At 46.3% G+C, this 13,879-nt stretch overlaps 4 protein-coding genes across 6 annotated transcripts; 2 read left to right on the forward strand and 2 right to left on the reverse strand.

The window, feature by feature from the left end:
- Nucleotides 1–54: 54 nt before the first annotated feature.
- LOC6729093 (clathrin interactor 1) lies at nt 55–7,857 on the forward strand. 3 transcript variants are annotated; one of them, XM_039294795.1, is made up of 7 exons: nt 58–425; nt 1,439–1,640; nt 1,700–2,069; nt 2,136–2,232; nt 2,293–3,050; nt 6,606–6,658; nt 6,906–7,046. In XM_039294795.1, exons 1-6 carry the CDS (start codon nt 373–375, stop codon nt 6,656–6,658), a joined length of 1,533 nt encoding a protein of 510 aa, XP_039150729.1. In that variant the 5' UTR covers nt 58–372; the 3' UTR covers nt 6,906–7,046. The 3 variants fall into 3 exon arrangements, with proteins under 3 accessions (XP_016035745.1, XP_039150729.1, XP_016035744.1); XM_016177275.3 differs by lacking the exons at nt 6,606–6,658; nt 6,906–7,046 and adding an exon at nt 3,316–6,597 and having other exon boundaries at nt 55–425; XM_016177274.3 differs by lacking the exon at nt 6,606–6,658 and having other exon boundaries at nt 6,906–7,857.
- A 37-nt stretch (nt 7,858–7,894) lies between these two features.
- LOC6729095 (nucleolar protein 56) lies at nt 7,895–9,902 on the reverse strand. The gene is made up of 3 exons (XM_002104380.4): nt 9,756–9,902; nt 9,190–9,592; nt 7,895–9,124 (listed from the first exon to the last, which is right to left on the reverse strand). The coding sequence occupies exons 1-3, from the start codon at nt 9,756–9,758 to the stop codon at nt 8,040–8,042; spliced, it is 1,491 nt and encodes a 496-aa protein (XP_002104416.1). The 5' UTR covers nt 9,759–9,902; the 3' UTR covers nt 7,895–8,039.
- Nucleotides 9,903–9,955: 53 nt separating this feature from the next.
- On the forward strand, nt 9,956–12,127 carry LOC6729096 (MOB kinase activator-like 1). The gene is made up of 3 exons (XM_002104381.4): nt 9,956–10,406; nt 10,786–10,952; nt 11,017–12,127. Exons 1-3 carry the CDS (start codon nt 10,393–10,395, stop codon nt 11,493–11,495), a joined length of 660 nt encoding a protein of 219 aa, XP_002104417.1. The 5' UTR covers nt 9,956–10,392; the 3' UTR covers nt 11,496–12,127.
- Nucleotides 12,128–12,135: 8 nt separating this feature from the next.
- On the reverse strand, nt 12,136–13,595 carry LOC6729097 (retinol-binding protein pinta). The gene is made up of 3 exons (XM_002104382.4): nt 13,141–13,595; nt 12,677–12,906; nt 12,136–12,620 (listed from the first exon to the last, which is right to left on the reverse strand). The coding sequence occupies exons 1-3, from the start codon at nt 13,531–13,533 to the stop codon at nt 12,422–12,424; spliced, it is 822 nt and encodes a 273-aa protein (XP_002104418.1). The 5' UTR covers nt 13,534–13,595; the 3' UTR covers nt 12,136–12,421.
- Nucleotides 13,596–13,879: the final 284 nt, after the last annotated feature.

The raw sequence follows: 13,879 nt of genomic DNA on the forward strand, positions 1-13,879 counted from the left end.
CTATTTAAACCAGAAACATATAAAGTAAATTTTGATTAATAACGGCTACAGCTATTTATCGGTTATAGCTACACTTGAACAGTGAGAGTTGGCAACACTGTTTGCAACACTGGACACGACAGCTCACCAAATATTAGCTGCTGTGATTTTGTTTTACAATTTTCGTTTAAATTTTTACATTTTTGTTTGCGGAAAGCGCGGGTGCGAGACAGGTGCGCAGTTTCCATGCAAAAGTGCAAATCGTCAGCTGCGAAACAGTCAGAAAACGGCACGCCAAGCGAAAACGAGTTCGACGTCTTGTTGTAGTTGGATTTTCCAGCCACTTTTCGACGAGATTGTGTGAAAAATTCCGTAGCATTCGATAGCCTCAAAATGGTGGATAAGTTCATCAGCATGTGGAAAGTGCGCGAATTGGCGGACAAGGTGTAAGTGATCAGGAATATATAGGATATATCCATACGTATATATAATGGGATGTGTGTATAACATTCCCTTAACGCCGAAGTGAATGTAAAGACTCCCACGCCCCAAGTTCCCTGATTTCCCGCCACGCCCCCAACTCCTCAAGGATTTCAAAAGCTCTATGTCATGCCGAAATCCCTAATAATTCATGAGGATATCTTACTTATGGATGAAGTGCATCGGGGTGCTGGATTAGGTTCACGTTTTTAACTGCTTTCAAGGTTGTTCTCCATTCCAAGCGAGCTTTACCAACACAGCCGCATTCCGATATGGATATCCATGTGTATATGCGTCTTTGTGTGTGTGTGGGGCTTTATCAAGAAACAATTTGTTTGCTTTCGACTGCCCAAATAAAACAAAATGTTTTCACCTGTGTTAACAGCTCCACTTCCAGGCTTTCCAGTGAAATGGGTGTTTCTGTTTCCCCCTCGAATTATTAATTATGGGTGTCCCCTTTCACCTGCGCCTTTTATGGGGTAGTTGTTTCTAAAAAAGAGCCCATAGTTCGAATAAATAATGGGAAGGCAATGGTGCCTCGATAGCCAGCACCGAACTCATTAGGTTAAGTGCGCGGGTACACTTTTCCTAGGGCTTATCTCGAACTGATAAGGAACACCTAGCTGGCCCATTTGCGACAATTGGCCCTCTTCCATCACGTTTCGAACGTCTATCAACGTCGTAACCAAGCCATGCGTATTACTTAGTTATCTGCGACTGGGCATTGTAAATCCGTATCGTCACACACCGTTTACTTAAAAATACCAGTTCTGATTAACTGGACCTCTATCTATTTGATTATCTATTCAATGTCCCAGTCAATATGCCTTATTTACTTATTTCTATACTTACCTAAATAGCCATTATTTAAGAAAACAAGCTCTGATTACTTGCATATGTACAAAAGTTCTACGAGGAACACCGTAAAATGGTTTATAGTTACTTTATAATAAAATAATGATTGTCTTCCCACTTGCAGCACCAATGTCGTGATGAATTACACGGAAACGGAGGGCAAGGTGCGGGAAGCTACCAACGATGATCCGTGGGGGCCTACAGGACCCCTCATGCAGGAATTGGCTTACTCCACCTTCTCATACGAAACATTCCCGGAGGTGATGTCTATGCTGTGGAAGCGCATGCTGCAGGACAATAAAACCAACTGGCGACGCACCTACAAGGTAAAGTTTTCAGTTAAAACTAATAAATATAGAGCTAACGTATATATATTTACTTACAGAGCCTCCTTCTGCTAAACTATTTGGTGCGAAACGGCTCTGAGCGAGTGGTAACCTCCTCTCGGGAGCACATCTACGATCTGCGCTCGCTGGAGAACTATACGTTCACCGACGAGGGTGGCAAGGATCAGGGTATTAATGTTAGGCATAAGGTACGAGAGCTTATAGACTTTATTCAGGACGATGATCGTTTGCGCGAGGAGCGCAAAAAGGCGAAGAAGAACAAGGACAAGTACATCGGCATGAGCAGCGACGCCATGGGCATGCGAAGCGGTGGCTACAGCGGCTATAGTGGTGGCTCTGGAGGAGGCGGCGGTGGTAGCGGAGGCTACAATGATGGCGATTACCGCTCTAGTCGTGGAGACAATTGGTGTAAGCTAGCAGTTTTTTTAATGATTTTAATTCAAATATTGTTTGATATTCATGATATTTCTTCAGACTCCGACAAAAGCGCCGACAAGGATCGGTATGAGGATGATGATACTCACTACGATGGAGAGCGAGAAGGATCCGACAGCGACTCACCCAGTCCAAGGCAAGTGTTCACTTTGCCAGTTAACCAGCTTTATATCCTAATCTTCTCTTCTCCCCGCAGACGTAACTATCGATACAATGACCGTGCGAGTCCCGCCGAAGTGGCCAGCGAGGCCAAACCTTCCAGCCTCAACATGAACATTCGTTCGAAGACCGTCAGTTCCCCTGTCTCCAAACAGCCCACTTCAACGGCTTCTGCCAAGCCAGCGCTGTCCCAGAAGAAGATCGATCTGGGGGCGGCAGCAAACTTTGGAAAGCCAGCTCCTGGCGGTGCTGCTGGCATCCACTCGCCAACTCACCGTGACACTCCCACCAGCGTGGACTTGATGGGCGGCGCTTCGCCATCGCCGTCTGCTTCCAAGGCAAACAATAATACGCAAAGCAATAACAACGATCTGCTGGACGATCTGTTCAAGACCTGCTCGCCACCGCCGGGGCAGGAGAAGACGCTAAACAGTGCTGCCGTGATTGTGGATGACGATGATGACTTCAATCCGCGCGCCAGCGATGCTAGCCAGCAGGAATTCGGCGACTTCGCCGCTGCTTTCGGGCAGCCCTCAGCGGGATCGACGATCAGCGAGCCACCATCAACGGGCCTGATTCCGGCTGCGAACGATGAGTTCGCCGACTTTGCGGCTTTCCAAGGCTCGACAACCTCGACCTCTGCGCTGGACGGTAATTTGCTGAAGACTGCCACGCCGGCGAACGATTCGTTTGACCTGTTTAATTCAGCTCCCACCTCGACGGCAGCAGCCACAACGGCTACAGATCTCCTGGCAGGCCTGGGCGATCTGTCCATTCACCAAAGCATGCCCATGGGTGAGTTGTAGTTTGATTCTTGTAGCTTAACATAGTCTTAAATTTGAAGTAGGTTTAAGATTAGAGTAATTGCCTTGGCCTTAGTCAATTCATGATATATTTAGGTATCGCTGCATGAAGGTGCGCCTTCCGAGCTTGACTAGAGCAGTTATCTCTACCTCGAGCTCCACAGCCCACACAAAGATACACTATCTCATCCTCCCACATATAAACGGCAACATTTTCCAATCGGATGCACTCGTTCTCTTCTCGTTCTCTCTCGTAGCTGTTGAAGAGCAGTTGGCATCCAGTAATGATTCGATGTCGTCGGCTTCCCCACAGCCACCACCTGAGGCAGTGCGTCTGGCTTTTTCCAAGGCTCAGAAGCAGCTGCGCGATTTAATGCAGGTCCAGAGCGCTTCAGCCGTTGCCCAAGTGGCAGCCATTCTGGGTGAACTGCATAACTCAAATGCACTGCCCGGATTTACCACACCAGAGCAGTTGGTTGGCCTCGATCGTCTGACGTGCGACTGGAGTTGTCTTGCCCATGGAGAGTATGCCGCATTGCTGAATCAATTGACAGAGCTATTCAGCCAGGATTGGCCAGAGCCATCGCAGGATGTCGAAGTCCTTAACATTTTTAAACTGGATCACAGCTTTAATTATGTATCGGTTGCCTTTGAGTCGCTTCAGACTAGATTGGATAAGTTTCCCAATACAATTAGTTCCTTTCTGGAAAACATGGTTAAGGATGAGAGCCTAATTTCAATCGCCTTGCTGCACATCTCCCGCCAGAGAGCGTCCTTGATGCAGCGCTTTGCGAGGACTATCAAAGTTATGCCGGAAAGAAAAGTGGAGGAGCTGGATGCCCAAGTGAAAGCGTTCTTTCAATTGCTTATCAGTCTGCCAGCCCAGGTGGCCAATCGACTAGGAAGAAGATTGCCGGAGACGTTTGCTCCAGTTTCTTATCAGAAACTCCTGCTGCGCCAGTGGCTGAAATCCTTGCACTTTGTCCTACAGTGCGATGATAATGGGGAATACTTTGATTTGGAACCGTACTCCTGGCTTTTGTCACAGGCTATAAACCTGATTTACGATGGTCCAACTTTGGAAAGCATCCTAAGAGTACTTAAGGACTACGCGGTGGCTCCCAGAGGAAGAAAAGTAGTGCATATCATATTAAGAGAATTGGATCCCGCTGCTTGCCTAAAAACGGCACAATCGGCCCTTTCTGCGGGATTGAACCTGTACGTTCTTATAGGTGCTGCTACCTTGGAGACACCTCATTGGAATCATTGCCTGCTCCAGAAGTTGCCTCTTCAACGCACACCCGTGGATAATAAGCAGCTTATAACATTGGCTAGTTATCTTAACGCCGTAGCTCCTGCTCAACTGCAGATTCTTTTGAATCAGTTGCTTGGAATCTGGTCCAAGCGCATTTCCTTGCAGAAACTGGGCAGCCAAGAGCACTTGGCTATATCCAAATTGCTTGTGTTGGCGGGAAAATGCCTCTGTAGGAATCTTGAAACGGATTTAAACATCAAGCGTCAGCTCCACGATGGACTCAGCAACCATCTGCAGTCCCCAGATGCACTGCAGCGTCATGTAGGAATGAAGACCGTGGAGCTAATTTTCAATTTTATTGCTTTGCCTGATGTGAAGGAGGATGATCGCCTACGATTCGACTACGATTCATTTAAGGATACATTCCATTGGCACATCTTCGAAGAATTTGATGAACTGGGTCAGTTTGAAAGCCCGAGCAAAACTGAGCTAGATGAGAAGCCTTGTGAGGATCAGCTTAAGCAATTAGAACTACATCTCAGTGACTTTATGAGTACTTCAGAGCAGAAGGAGCCGCAGAAGCCGAATATTGAAATAAAAACGAAGCCCGCTCCCAAAAATCAGAATGTAAACATGCAGCTGGACTCGGATGACGACGAGCCACTGGATGAAGACGATGATGATTTGAAACCCTACGACATGACCAACGATACAACCACCACCATTGATCAGCGTCCCAAATTCGTCATCGACTTACTACACCTGCTTCGAGAAAAAGTGGAGAATTATCAGGTGTTCGAAGGAGCCATGGGCACAGCGGAGCAACTTATACGGGGCCAGCTGGCCAAGCATGATACTCAGTTGGCCTTGGATCTGCTAAAACTTTTCTTGGTCATGGAAATGCAGTTCTACTATGAGCAATTCGAACGTACGCAATTTAAGTGTTGCGTGGCTATTTGTGTGGCTCATCCTGGTCCCTGTGCCGAGTACTTATGCCGCCAGTTCCACACGGATAACTCCTGCTATTCGGCCAGTGTCCGTATTCTGATGCTTCAGGTACTGGCAGCAACGGCGAAAGAACTTTCTGGCGATGAAAACAAGCAGGATGAGATGGAAATTCTGGATGTTGTACCACCGGCAGCCAAGCAGCCCCGAAAGTTCGAATTTCAGCAGGAGGAGGAGAGTCCGGCCGCTCGTCTGGCCGCTGCGCAAAGGATCATCCGCGACCGGCTGCGGGCTAAGACGAAGAGATATTTCAGCAAGCCCAAAGCTGGAGATCGAACGGAGAAGGCTAATCCATTTCACCCCGTTGCCGGTACATTTTTCTTCAGTTTGGTGCGGGGACAGCGCACCCGGCAGATGCTTTACGTAAAATACGAAAACATTTCTCACGACATCGACACCCAGTTGCTTGTTAACCTGCTACACACCCTGTCCGTGCTGGTCATGTGCTCCCAGAACTGTCCACTGCTGCCGGCGATGACCCGCGAGATCTTTGACCTGTGCGCCTTTGTGCGTTTCAACGCCGAAGCTCGCGTCCGAGCGGCCACACTGCAGCTAATAGGAATCGCCTTGGTCACCACACCAGCTCATGTGCTGGCCCAGCACTTTGCGGAGTCGTTGAACGAACTGCAGCGCTGGCTGAATGACTTCATAAGATCGCCTTTGGTGGGCGGAGAGACTTCGGAGGAGTGTCGTGAGCTGGCCCAAAGCATTCTGGACACCTGCTACAAACTCTTTGACACAGCCGCCATGCAACAGGCTGCCTAATGTGGCGATCAACAAGTTTTGAAAGCAGCATATAGAGTGTTAAGAGATTTAAAATATTAAAACTGTATTTAAAATACAATAAGCATATTTCTTGTTACGGAAAAACGAACAATTATTTACCAAAATATTCAGAGTCGTAATCTTTAATATTTCCGAACTAATATATATGATTAAATATAAGATTACTTCATACTTTACATCAATTCTCATACAAACGTGAACGCTGTGTCCTTAAACATTTTCTTATTATTGTAAAACACTAATAATAGACTCGAAAGAGAGATATGTATTTGCTAGAAATAAGATAATAGTTCGAGGAATTATTGTTTAATTATCTCTCGCCCTCGATGCCATTGTATTGCAGGTATACATATATGGATTTACTTCATTTAAACTACTTTCTTTTGTTTATTTGTTTTTCTCCTACTGCATATTTGTATTGCAAACCACACACACATTGGATCCAATATTATTTCTCAAATATATACATACATATGTACTTAATAATGGTGAATTGAAAAGCATTTCTCAATATTCCGGGCATTGTGCGGCCTCCGCAGCCGCGGACTCATTAGGTAAACCAATCCAAAACGGCAATAGCCACATAACAGATACGAACCTATTCTTTCCTTCTGTAATTGCACTTGATTTGCTGCGCAAACGCTTCCGAGTAGTGACCACCTCATTAGCCGATCACTAAGTAGCCGCATTCGCAATTCTATCGAAGCCACACATTCAAAACAGCTTTTTTTGTGAAACCAAAATGAAAAGGAAAAGTGAAACCCCGAATAACATTATTATTGCTTTTGTTTTTTTTTTCAGACAATATGATGCCTCCCATTGCCGCCGTCACGGGCAATAATCTGCTCCAGCCCATGTCGGTGACCAATAATAACAATAATACCAACGGGGGCGCAGTCCCCGCCGCTGCCAGTGCTCAGTCCACCGCTGTGGGTGCCACCTGGTCGGGCGACCTGAAGGGCGGCAAGATGAACATTGACCTGGACAACCTGCTGATGAGCAAGTCGGGCAAGCCCAGTGCTCCGGCCCCTTCGATGAATGCCCTGAAGACCAACAGTCCGGCAAAGGCGCCACTGAATGTGCAGACGGGTGGCGGATTCCCTGGACTGTCGCCAATGACCAGTCCGAACATTTTTGGGGCTCCGGCACCGCAACAAAGCATTCCACAAAACCAATCAGCATTTGCCAACTTTGGAGCGTTCCAGCAGCAGCAGAATCACAGCAATAATAACAATAATAGCTCGTCGGCATTCGACTTGTTTCAATGATATTTTTTAGCCTAATTTAACCCAATCCGCCTTGAACCTACTACCCAAAATGTCCACTCTCACATTCACATTTCCACGATCGCTAAACTTGTCAGTTCTATATATTATTTACGTTTTCCTTTCCCCTTGCTGTACAAAGTTTGCGACACGTGCAATTTGTTGCTAAATTCGTTGTTAAACAATTTACCCCCGATGCAATTTTCCGGATCAAACCCATTAATTCCACATCCGTCCTGATCGTCCACTCGGAATTTGAAAGTCGTCATCAAATGCAATACACAGAGTAGTTGAATAATGGTTGTACTGAACGGATTTGTTAGCACAACGCGCGGACGGACGGCTGAGCGATCCAACATTGAAATTGTTAAACAAAGTACTACACGTAATGAAATCAAACAATTTTAGCAATAGTTAACGTTACGATGTGTCTGTATATAAATTGAATGTAAAGCAAATATGAAATATAAAACAATTGAAACCAATAATTATGAGACTAACATATTGATTTAAAACGCAAACTCATAAAATTCCGGTGGGAATACCCTCCAAAGTATATGTTTATTATTATTTGAAATGCGATCCATCAGGGTCAAAGGAAATACAAAAGAAGAATGTAAGTAAAAGATAATTGTGTGGACTTAAACTAAGTTGAATGTAACAGAGACATTTACGCCTCCACCGCTTCCTTGTTTTTGTTCTTCTTTTTCTTCTTCTTCTTTGGCTCTCCATCATCGTTGCCATTGCCATTCTCCGCCTCGGCGGCTGCTCCGTTTCCATTGCTGGCGCCATTCGTCTCGCCCTCGTCATCAGCCGCCCGCTTCTTCTTTTTCTTCTTCTTCTCGGACTGTGCAGTGACTGCCGCCTCTTGGCCAGCTGCCTCGATGGCCTCCTTCATTACCTCAATGTTCTTGCGCGGCACATCGCCGGACTCGTAGAACTTGAGGCGATCTTCGACCTGTTGCTTAAGAGTTTCGCCAAATACGCTAGTCGGCTGCTCCAGGAAGCAATCGATACGCGACGCGATGGAGCACTTGTTGGCCAGGAAGCGAGAGATGCGACCCTTGTTCTTCAGGCCAGCTCGACCAATGAACGAAGAATGATAGATAAGACCATACTTGGGCGTATTGGAGCGGGTCTTTAGAGCACGGAAGAGCGCCTTCTCGGCACCCAGGATTTGTACTGTAGATGCTGGGTACTTGGCCAGATTGGTCAAGCTGCCGGCATGCGATATCAGGCGGGCACCGACCTGGTCACCAATCAAAGACTGTAGATTGGGCGCCACCAAGTTCATCTTGTTGTGCAAGTAGGTAGACAGTTTCTTTCGGTACTCGGAGAGCTTGACAACGCGCTCGGCGAACAGCTCAATGTTCATCAGATCCACAATGGAGATGTCCATGCCCATGGACATCTTGGCGGCATCAATGATAGCCTGAGCCTTGGCGGAGTCCATGACGATCTTCTCAAGATCCTCCAGCTGGTCTTGCGTGAGGTTCTTGCGATCCTTGATGAACTTAGCCGCCTTGGCGAACATGTAGTTGTCGGGAACGATTTTGACCAGTTCTGGGAAGTGATACGAGTACCACTCGCGTATCCGCATGGAGAAGGTATTCACGTCCTTATCCAGCTGATCCAGCAGTGCAATCGACTGGATGATCATGTTGTCGGAACGATGAACATTGAACTTGACCTTGGCACGCGAGTAGCTGTGGCCCAGACCCAGCTGAGCAACGCCAGCGGACTTGTCGGTGAATCCTGGAGCGGATGGAGGAGGATTTAGTTAGACAAAGAGGATTTTCCTTGCAAAGCAGCTAACTTACCCTTGACCAACTTAGCGAAGTGGAATCGCACGCCGCGCAGGATCTCAGGAACCACTCCAAAGTGACTGCACTGGACGCCAATGGCCTCGGTGATGGCAGCTCCCAGCTTGGCATCCGCAATACCCAAGGTGCACTTCTTCTTCTTCAGCTTGGCGAAGAAGTCATCCAAGAAGGAGAGCAGATCCTGCGGCACAATGCCCTCGGAAATGGCATTGATGTTCTCCAGTGCGGCAATGGCCGTCTTGAAAGGCGCAAATCCAGCCAGCTTAACAATGGAGTTGAACTTGGCGAGGTCCGTCACCGAGGACTCCACCTGGGGCAGGAACATGGACACCTCCTCGAACTCCTTGACGGAGAAGAGCGAGAAGCCCGCCGCATGCTCGTACAGCACATACAGGTTCGACTGGAGGCGGGGAAATGGAAAATTATCAGTCTGATGCGGTGGCAAACACATGTGGTTTTGGGTGCTCCGCGTGTGTAGGTTAGTTTTCACAGGGAAAACATTTTCATTTCACGGGCAACCCGGAGAGCATTCAAATATATGAATATTGCACTTAAATATTTACCATATCTATGCCGAATATATGCCGATTTAATTAAGAAATATATATTTTTATACACCCACGATGCTGCTACAGTTGTTTTTCCACGTGCTAACTTCAAGTGTGACCATAGCGAGCCAGTTGCAGAATGTTAGGGACATACCAGATAAAATACCGCTGTACCGTACTGAATTATTTTAACAGGCTGGCCACGTTGATAGCCTGTTAACCTGTCGCGTTGTCCCTCTCGCACTTTCATCAACTGTCTCTGTGTGTGAAAGCAATTTTATTTTTATTTATAACAAATTTTTTGCGTTTATAAACACAACAGAACTAACTAGCTGGCTCGGCACACTTCCTGGAACCGCTCGCATCAGCTGTTGGGCTACGGCACTAGTTTACAGACCGACCAACTGGAGGCCAGATACAGATACCATCATTGCCATTTCCCAGTTGACCAGAGAAAGAAACCTGCTGTGCGAATTCCAGCCACTTTTCTTCGATTATTATTCGGCGCTAATTGTGTGAAAATCGGCGGAATAAAGCTGCTGACACGACACAGGAGAGCCGAAAAAGCGGTGTGGCACTCGCCGGAAAAGTCTACGCATAGGAAAATTCCATTGGAGGCCCAGTGAAAGGCGGAGCACAGCAATTGCATGCCATGGACTTCTTGTTGTAAGTTCTCAGGGGGGCAAAACGTAGTGCAACTGCAATCCTTTCGAGCACAAAGAAAGCTCGGATCACCCCGCCCCCACATCTGACTTTCCGGCTTTGTTTGCCCTTTTTGGGGTGATATCCCCAACCTCCTGTACAGTGAAACTTCCCCATTTTTGTCTGTGGTGTTTCAAAAATAGCTTTTCAAAGATATCTTGGATTCTTGCTCAATAAATTTTAAAAACCGTAAAAAAATACGAAATATTTGTTTTAGGGGTGTACCTTGTATTGCGTATTGAACGAAGTTGCTTACGTTTCAAGCTATAGAAACTTTACTGTATTATGTGTTACTGAGTGGGGCTGTTTGGGACCGCGACTTATTGCCTTTCTCTTTCCACAGCGGTTCCCGTTCCAGCAAGACCTTCAAGCCCAAGAAGAACATCCCGGAAGGCACACACCAATATGATCTCATGAAGCATGCGGCAGCCACGCTGGGATCCGGAAACCTGCGCAACGCAGTGGCCCTTCCAGATGGCGAGGATCTCAACGAGTGGGTGGCCGTTAACAGTGAGTCTTGTATAGTGTAAGTCGGGAAAGAAAACCAATGCTCATTGTCACTTCTTCACTCCAGCCGTGGACTTCTTCAACCAGATCAACATGCTGTACGGCACCATCACCGAGTTCTGCACCGAGGAGACCTGTGGCATCATGTCGGCTGGTCCGAAATACGAGTACCACTGGGCCGACGGTTTGACCGTAAAGAAGCCCATCAAGTGCAGCGCGCCCAAGTATATAGACTATCTGATGACTTGGGTGCAGGACCAGCTGGACGACGAGACCCTGTTTCCCTCCAAGATCGGTGTGCCGTTTCCAAAGAACTTTCACTCCTCCGCCAAGACCATACTGAAGCGTCTGTTCCGCGTGTATGCGCACATCTACCACCAGCACTTCACAGAGGTGGTGACGCTTGGCGAGGAGGCCCATCTTAACACGTCCTTCAAGCACTTCATCTTCTTCGTGCAGGAGTTCAATCTGATTGAGCGGCGCGAACTGGCCCCGCTGCAGGAGCTCATCGACAAGCTGACGGCTAAGGATGAGCGGCAGATATAGGAATCACTGCATGGAGCCGCGAATTTGCGCGATTCCGGCGGCGGTGGCGGTGGTCTGCGCTTGCAGTTGGACTTGTGATGAAAGCGCTCTGGCAGACTCGTGTATTACGCTTTAGTTAGTTACCGCCAATACTTTTATGTTTCGTTCATTGCTTCATGGGGTGCCTCCCACTAAACAAAAGAAAACAAAAAACAGCCAATTGGCAATGTGAACCGAACTATAGCGGGCTAATTGCTGATCCAGAGCAACTACTATATTTTTATATGTGAAACGTAACTTTAAGGAGTATAAATCATATTTATATGTATATGTAAAGGAGAAAACAAAAGCAGCAAGAGCAACAGCACGCCTTCTATAACTAACACCTCCCGCTTTCGAGAAACAACCAATATTACGTTCACAAACTATGCGTGTTTCCTTGTTTATCGTTTTTCTTTCTGTATGTATTCTATGTATTTATTACTATTAAACTATCGCTAATTGCTCGCGGTCCAGCGGATCAAGCGATTTTGTAATGCAAACCCCAGCAATGTGAGGCGACGGTCGGCAGCACCCAATAACTGATAATAATTGTAGACTTGATAAACATTTTTGATACGTTTTATACTAATAAAGAGAATATTATGAATAAACTCGTCTCTTTTTCGTTTGGTTTATCGTGTATTGACACTTTATTAAGCAAAGAAAAAAAAAAGATAATAATGATGATTAACACAATGAAAATAACCTTTTTTAAAAAGGTTTAACGTAATGACTTATAATATACAAATATGGTTAAGTGGGGATTAGGGAGTACTTGTAGTACCCTTCAATAAAATATGACAACTGATATGCGCCTTTGTGCATTTGCGCATTGTAAATGTTTTCGACTAATCTATAACATTCGGCTAATCGCCTTGTTATCACTGTCGCCACACTAACCCCAATCACTTGAGCTTGCTTTTGTATTTGTCTTGTTCCACATAGAAATCGGCGTTCTCCTCGACCAACTGCTTCCACTTCACAGACAGCTCCTTATAGCTTAATCCCTGACCACCGAGTTCCTTTGGCAACTGATCACAGCTCACGGATGTTCCTTCGCGACGCACGAAAAGTCGCGATCTTATCTTAGGCGTCATGAATATTCTAAAATAATGATAATATATAGTAATATCTTATTTGACTAATAACATACAACCCACCTAAAGGTGTTCAAAAAGAAGTTCACATGACGCGGGGCGTTGGTGAACTCCAATAGCTTGGGCTGGCATGGATAGGCGGTCCAGCTTTCTACGGATCTCTTGATGAGCTTCGGATTCATTTGGAGAGCATGCCCCAGTTGAACGCCCTGCATATCCAGAATAGCCACCATTCCGCGGGCACAGGTCTCCGGATCGAGCTTTAGCAGCAGGTCCAATATCATTTTGCTGGTCTGGGAAACAAAGGTCGGAGATATAAGTACATGGAGGCAAAAATGTGGACGAAACTTATCATATTTGAATATTATTAAAATTTTAAGTTATATTTTATGAAAGCACCAAAAGTTCGCCTTCATGAATATGTTTAATTCGTTAGCTACATATAGTATAAGACATTTCATAAAATCTTTGTACTTTTTTCTTCCTGTGTACATGAAAGCATATATCTTGGTATTTCCCTGACTCACCTTAAAAACATTGTTCTGGCTGTGGAGCTTGGGATCGTGGGCTGCTGTCCGTATGACCACCACCATCCTTTGTTCGGCATCCGGACCGATGGGTAGGAAGACGCCCAGCTTGAGTAGCTCCTGGATCTCGGGTAACTGGGGATCGCGATTATCGAACCATTCGGTGCGCTCCGCCCGCATTTGGTAGAACGTTTTTAGTTTCTTTTTGGTCCGCTCCACATCGAACTTGGAGGTGCGGAGGAAGAAGTGCAGGTTCTCGAAGGTGTTGCATCCGTTTATCTGCGGATTGGCGACGAGCCAGTCGCTGAGATCCTGGACCTGCGCCAAAACCCTTTCGGGGTCACCGTCGGTGGTGGCCACTTGTCTTTTGGAACTGCTACTGCGCGACCACATGGCGCTCCTTTGGCGGCAACGACTGTCAGCGAACTAAAACAATTGTTTATAAACAAATTGCGACATGCACTCGCTAACTGAAATAAGCTTTTCAAGCTTTTACGCGTACTCAGCGTTTTTTTTTTAATCGTTCGTCTCGTCGGCATTTCGCACAGGCAAATCGCATTCTAAAATTACATAAGTGCTGATCCGTTGCAAGCTTAATTGTTGCGTTTTGGCTCAATTGGATTAATTTAATTCGAATTGATTGGCGAGAAAAGCTGACTTAGTCACATTGTATTTTAAATTTGCTGATTTCGATAGACGCCGATGCACGCATGTTAGGGATGGGAGAATTCGAATACGT

The sequence above is a fragment of the Drosophila simulans genome, chromosome 3R, assembly GCF_016746395.2.
Source record: "Drosophila simulans strain w501 chromosome 3R, Prin_Dsim_3.1, whole genome shotgun sequence".
In the NCBI taxonomy this organism is placed as follows: Eukaryota; Metazoa; Arthropoda; class Insecta; order Diptera; family Drosophilidae; genus Drosophila; species Drosophila simulans.

Bases quoted from the DNA above. Each gene is read 5' to 3' on its own strand.
- LOC6729093 (XM_016177275.3), top strand. From the start codon at position 373: ATGGTGGATAAGTTCATCAGCATGTGGAAAGTGCGCGAATTGGCGGAC. The intron at 2,070-2,135 runs GTAAGCTAGCAG...ATATTTCTTCAG, and splicing joins TAGTCGTGGAGACAATTGGT to ACTCCGACAAAAGCGCCGAC. The intron at 2,233-2,292 runs GCAAGTGTTCAC...TTCTCCCCGCAG, and splicing joins AGCGACTCACCCAGTCCAAG to ACGTAACTATCGATACAATG.
- LOC6729095 (XM_002104380.4), bottom strand. The intron at 9,125-9,189 runs GTAAGTTAGCTG...CATCCGCTCCAG, and splicing joins CTTCGCTAAGTTGGTCAAGG to GATTCACCGACAAGTCCGCT.
- LOC6729097 (XM_002104382.4), bottom strand. From the start codon at position 13,533: ATGTGGTCGCGCAGTAGCAGTTCCAAAAGACAAGTGGCCACCACCGAC. The intron at 12,907-13,140 runs GTGAGTCAGGGA...TTTGTTTCCCAG, and splicing joins GCCAGAACAATGTTTTTAAG to ACCAGCAAAATGATATTGGA. The intron at 12,621-12,676 runs GTGGGTTGTATG...TCATTATTTTAG, and splicing joins TTCTTTTTGAACACCTTTAG to AATATTCATGACGCCTAAGA.
- LOC6729096 (XM_002104381.4), top strand. The intron at 10,953-11,016 runs GTGAGTCTTGTA...TCTTCACTCCAG, and splicing joins CGAGTGGGTGGCCGTTAACA to CCGTGGACTTCTTCAACCAG.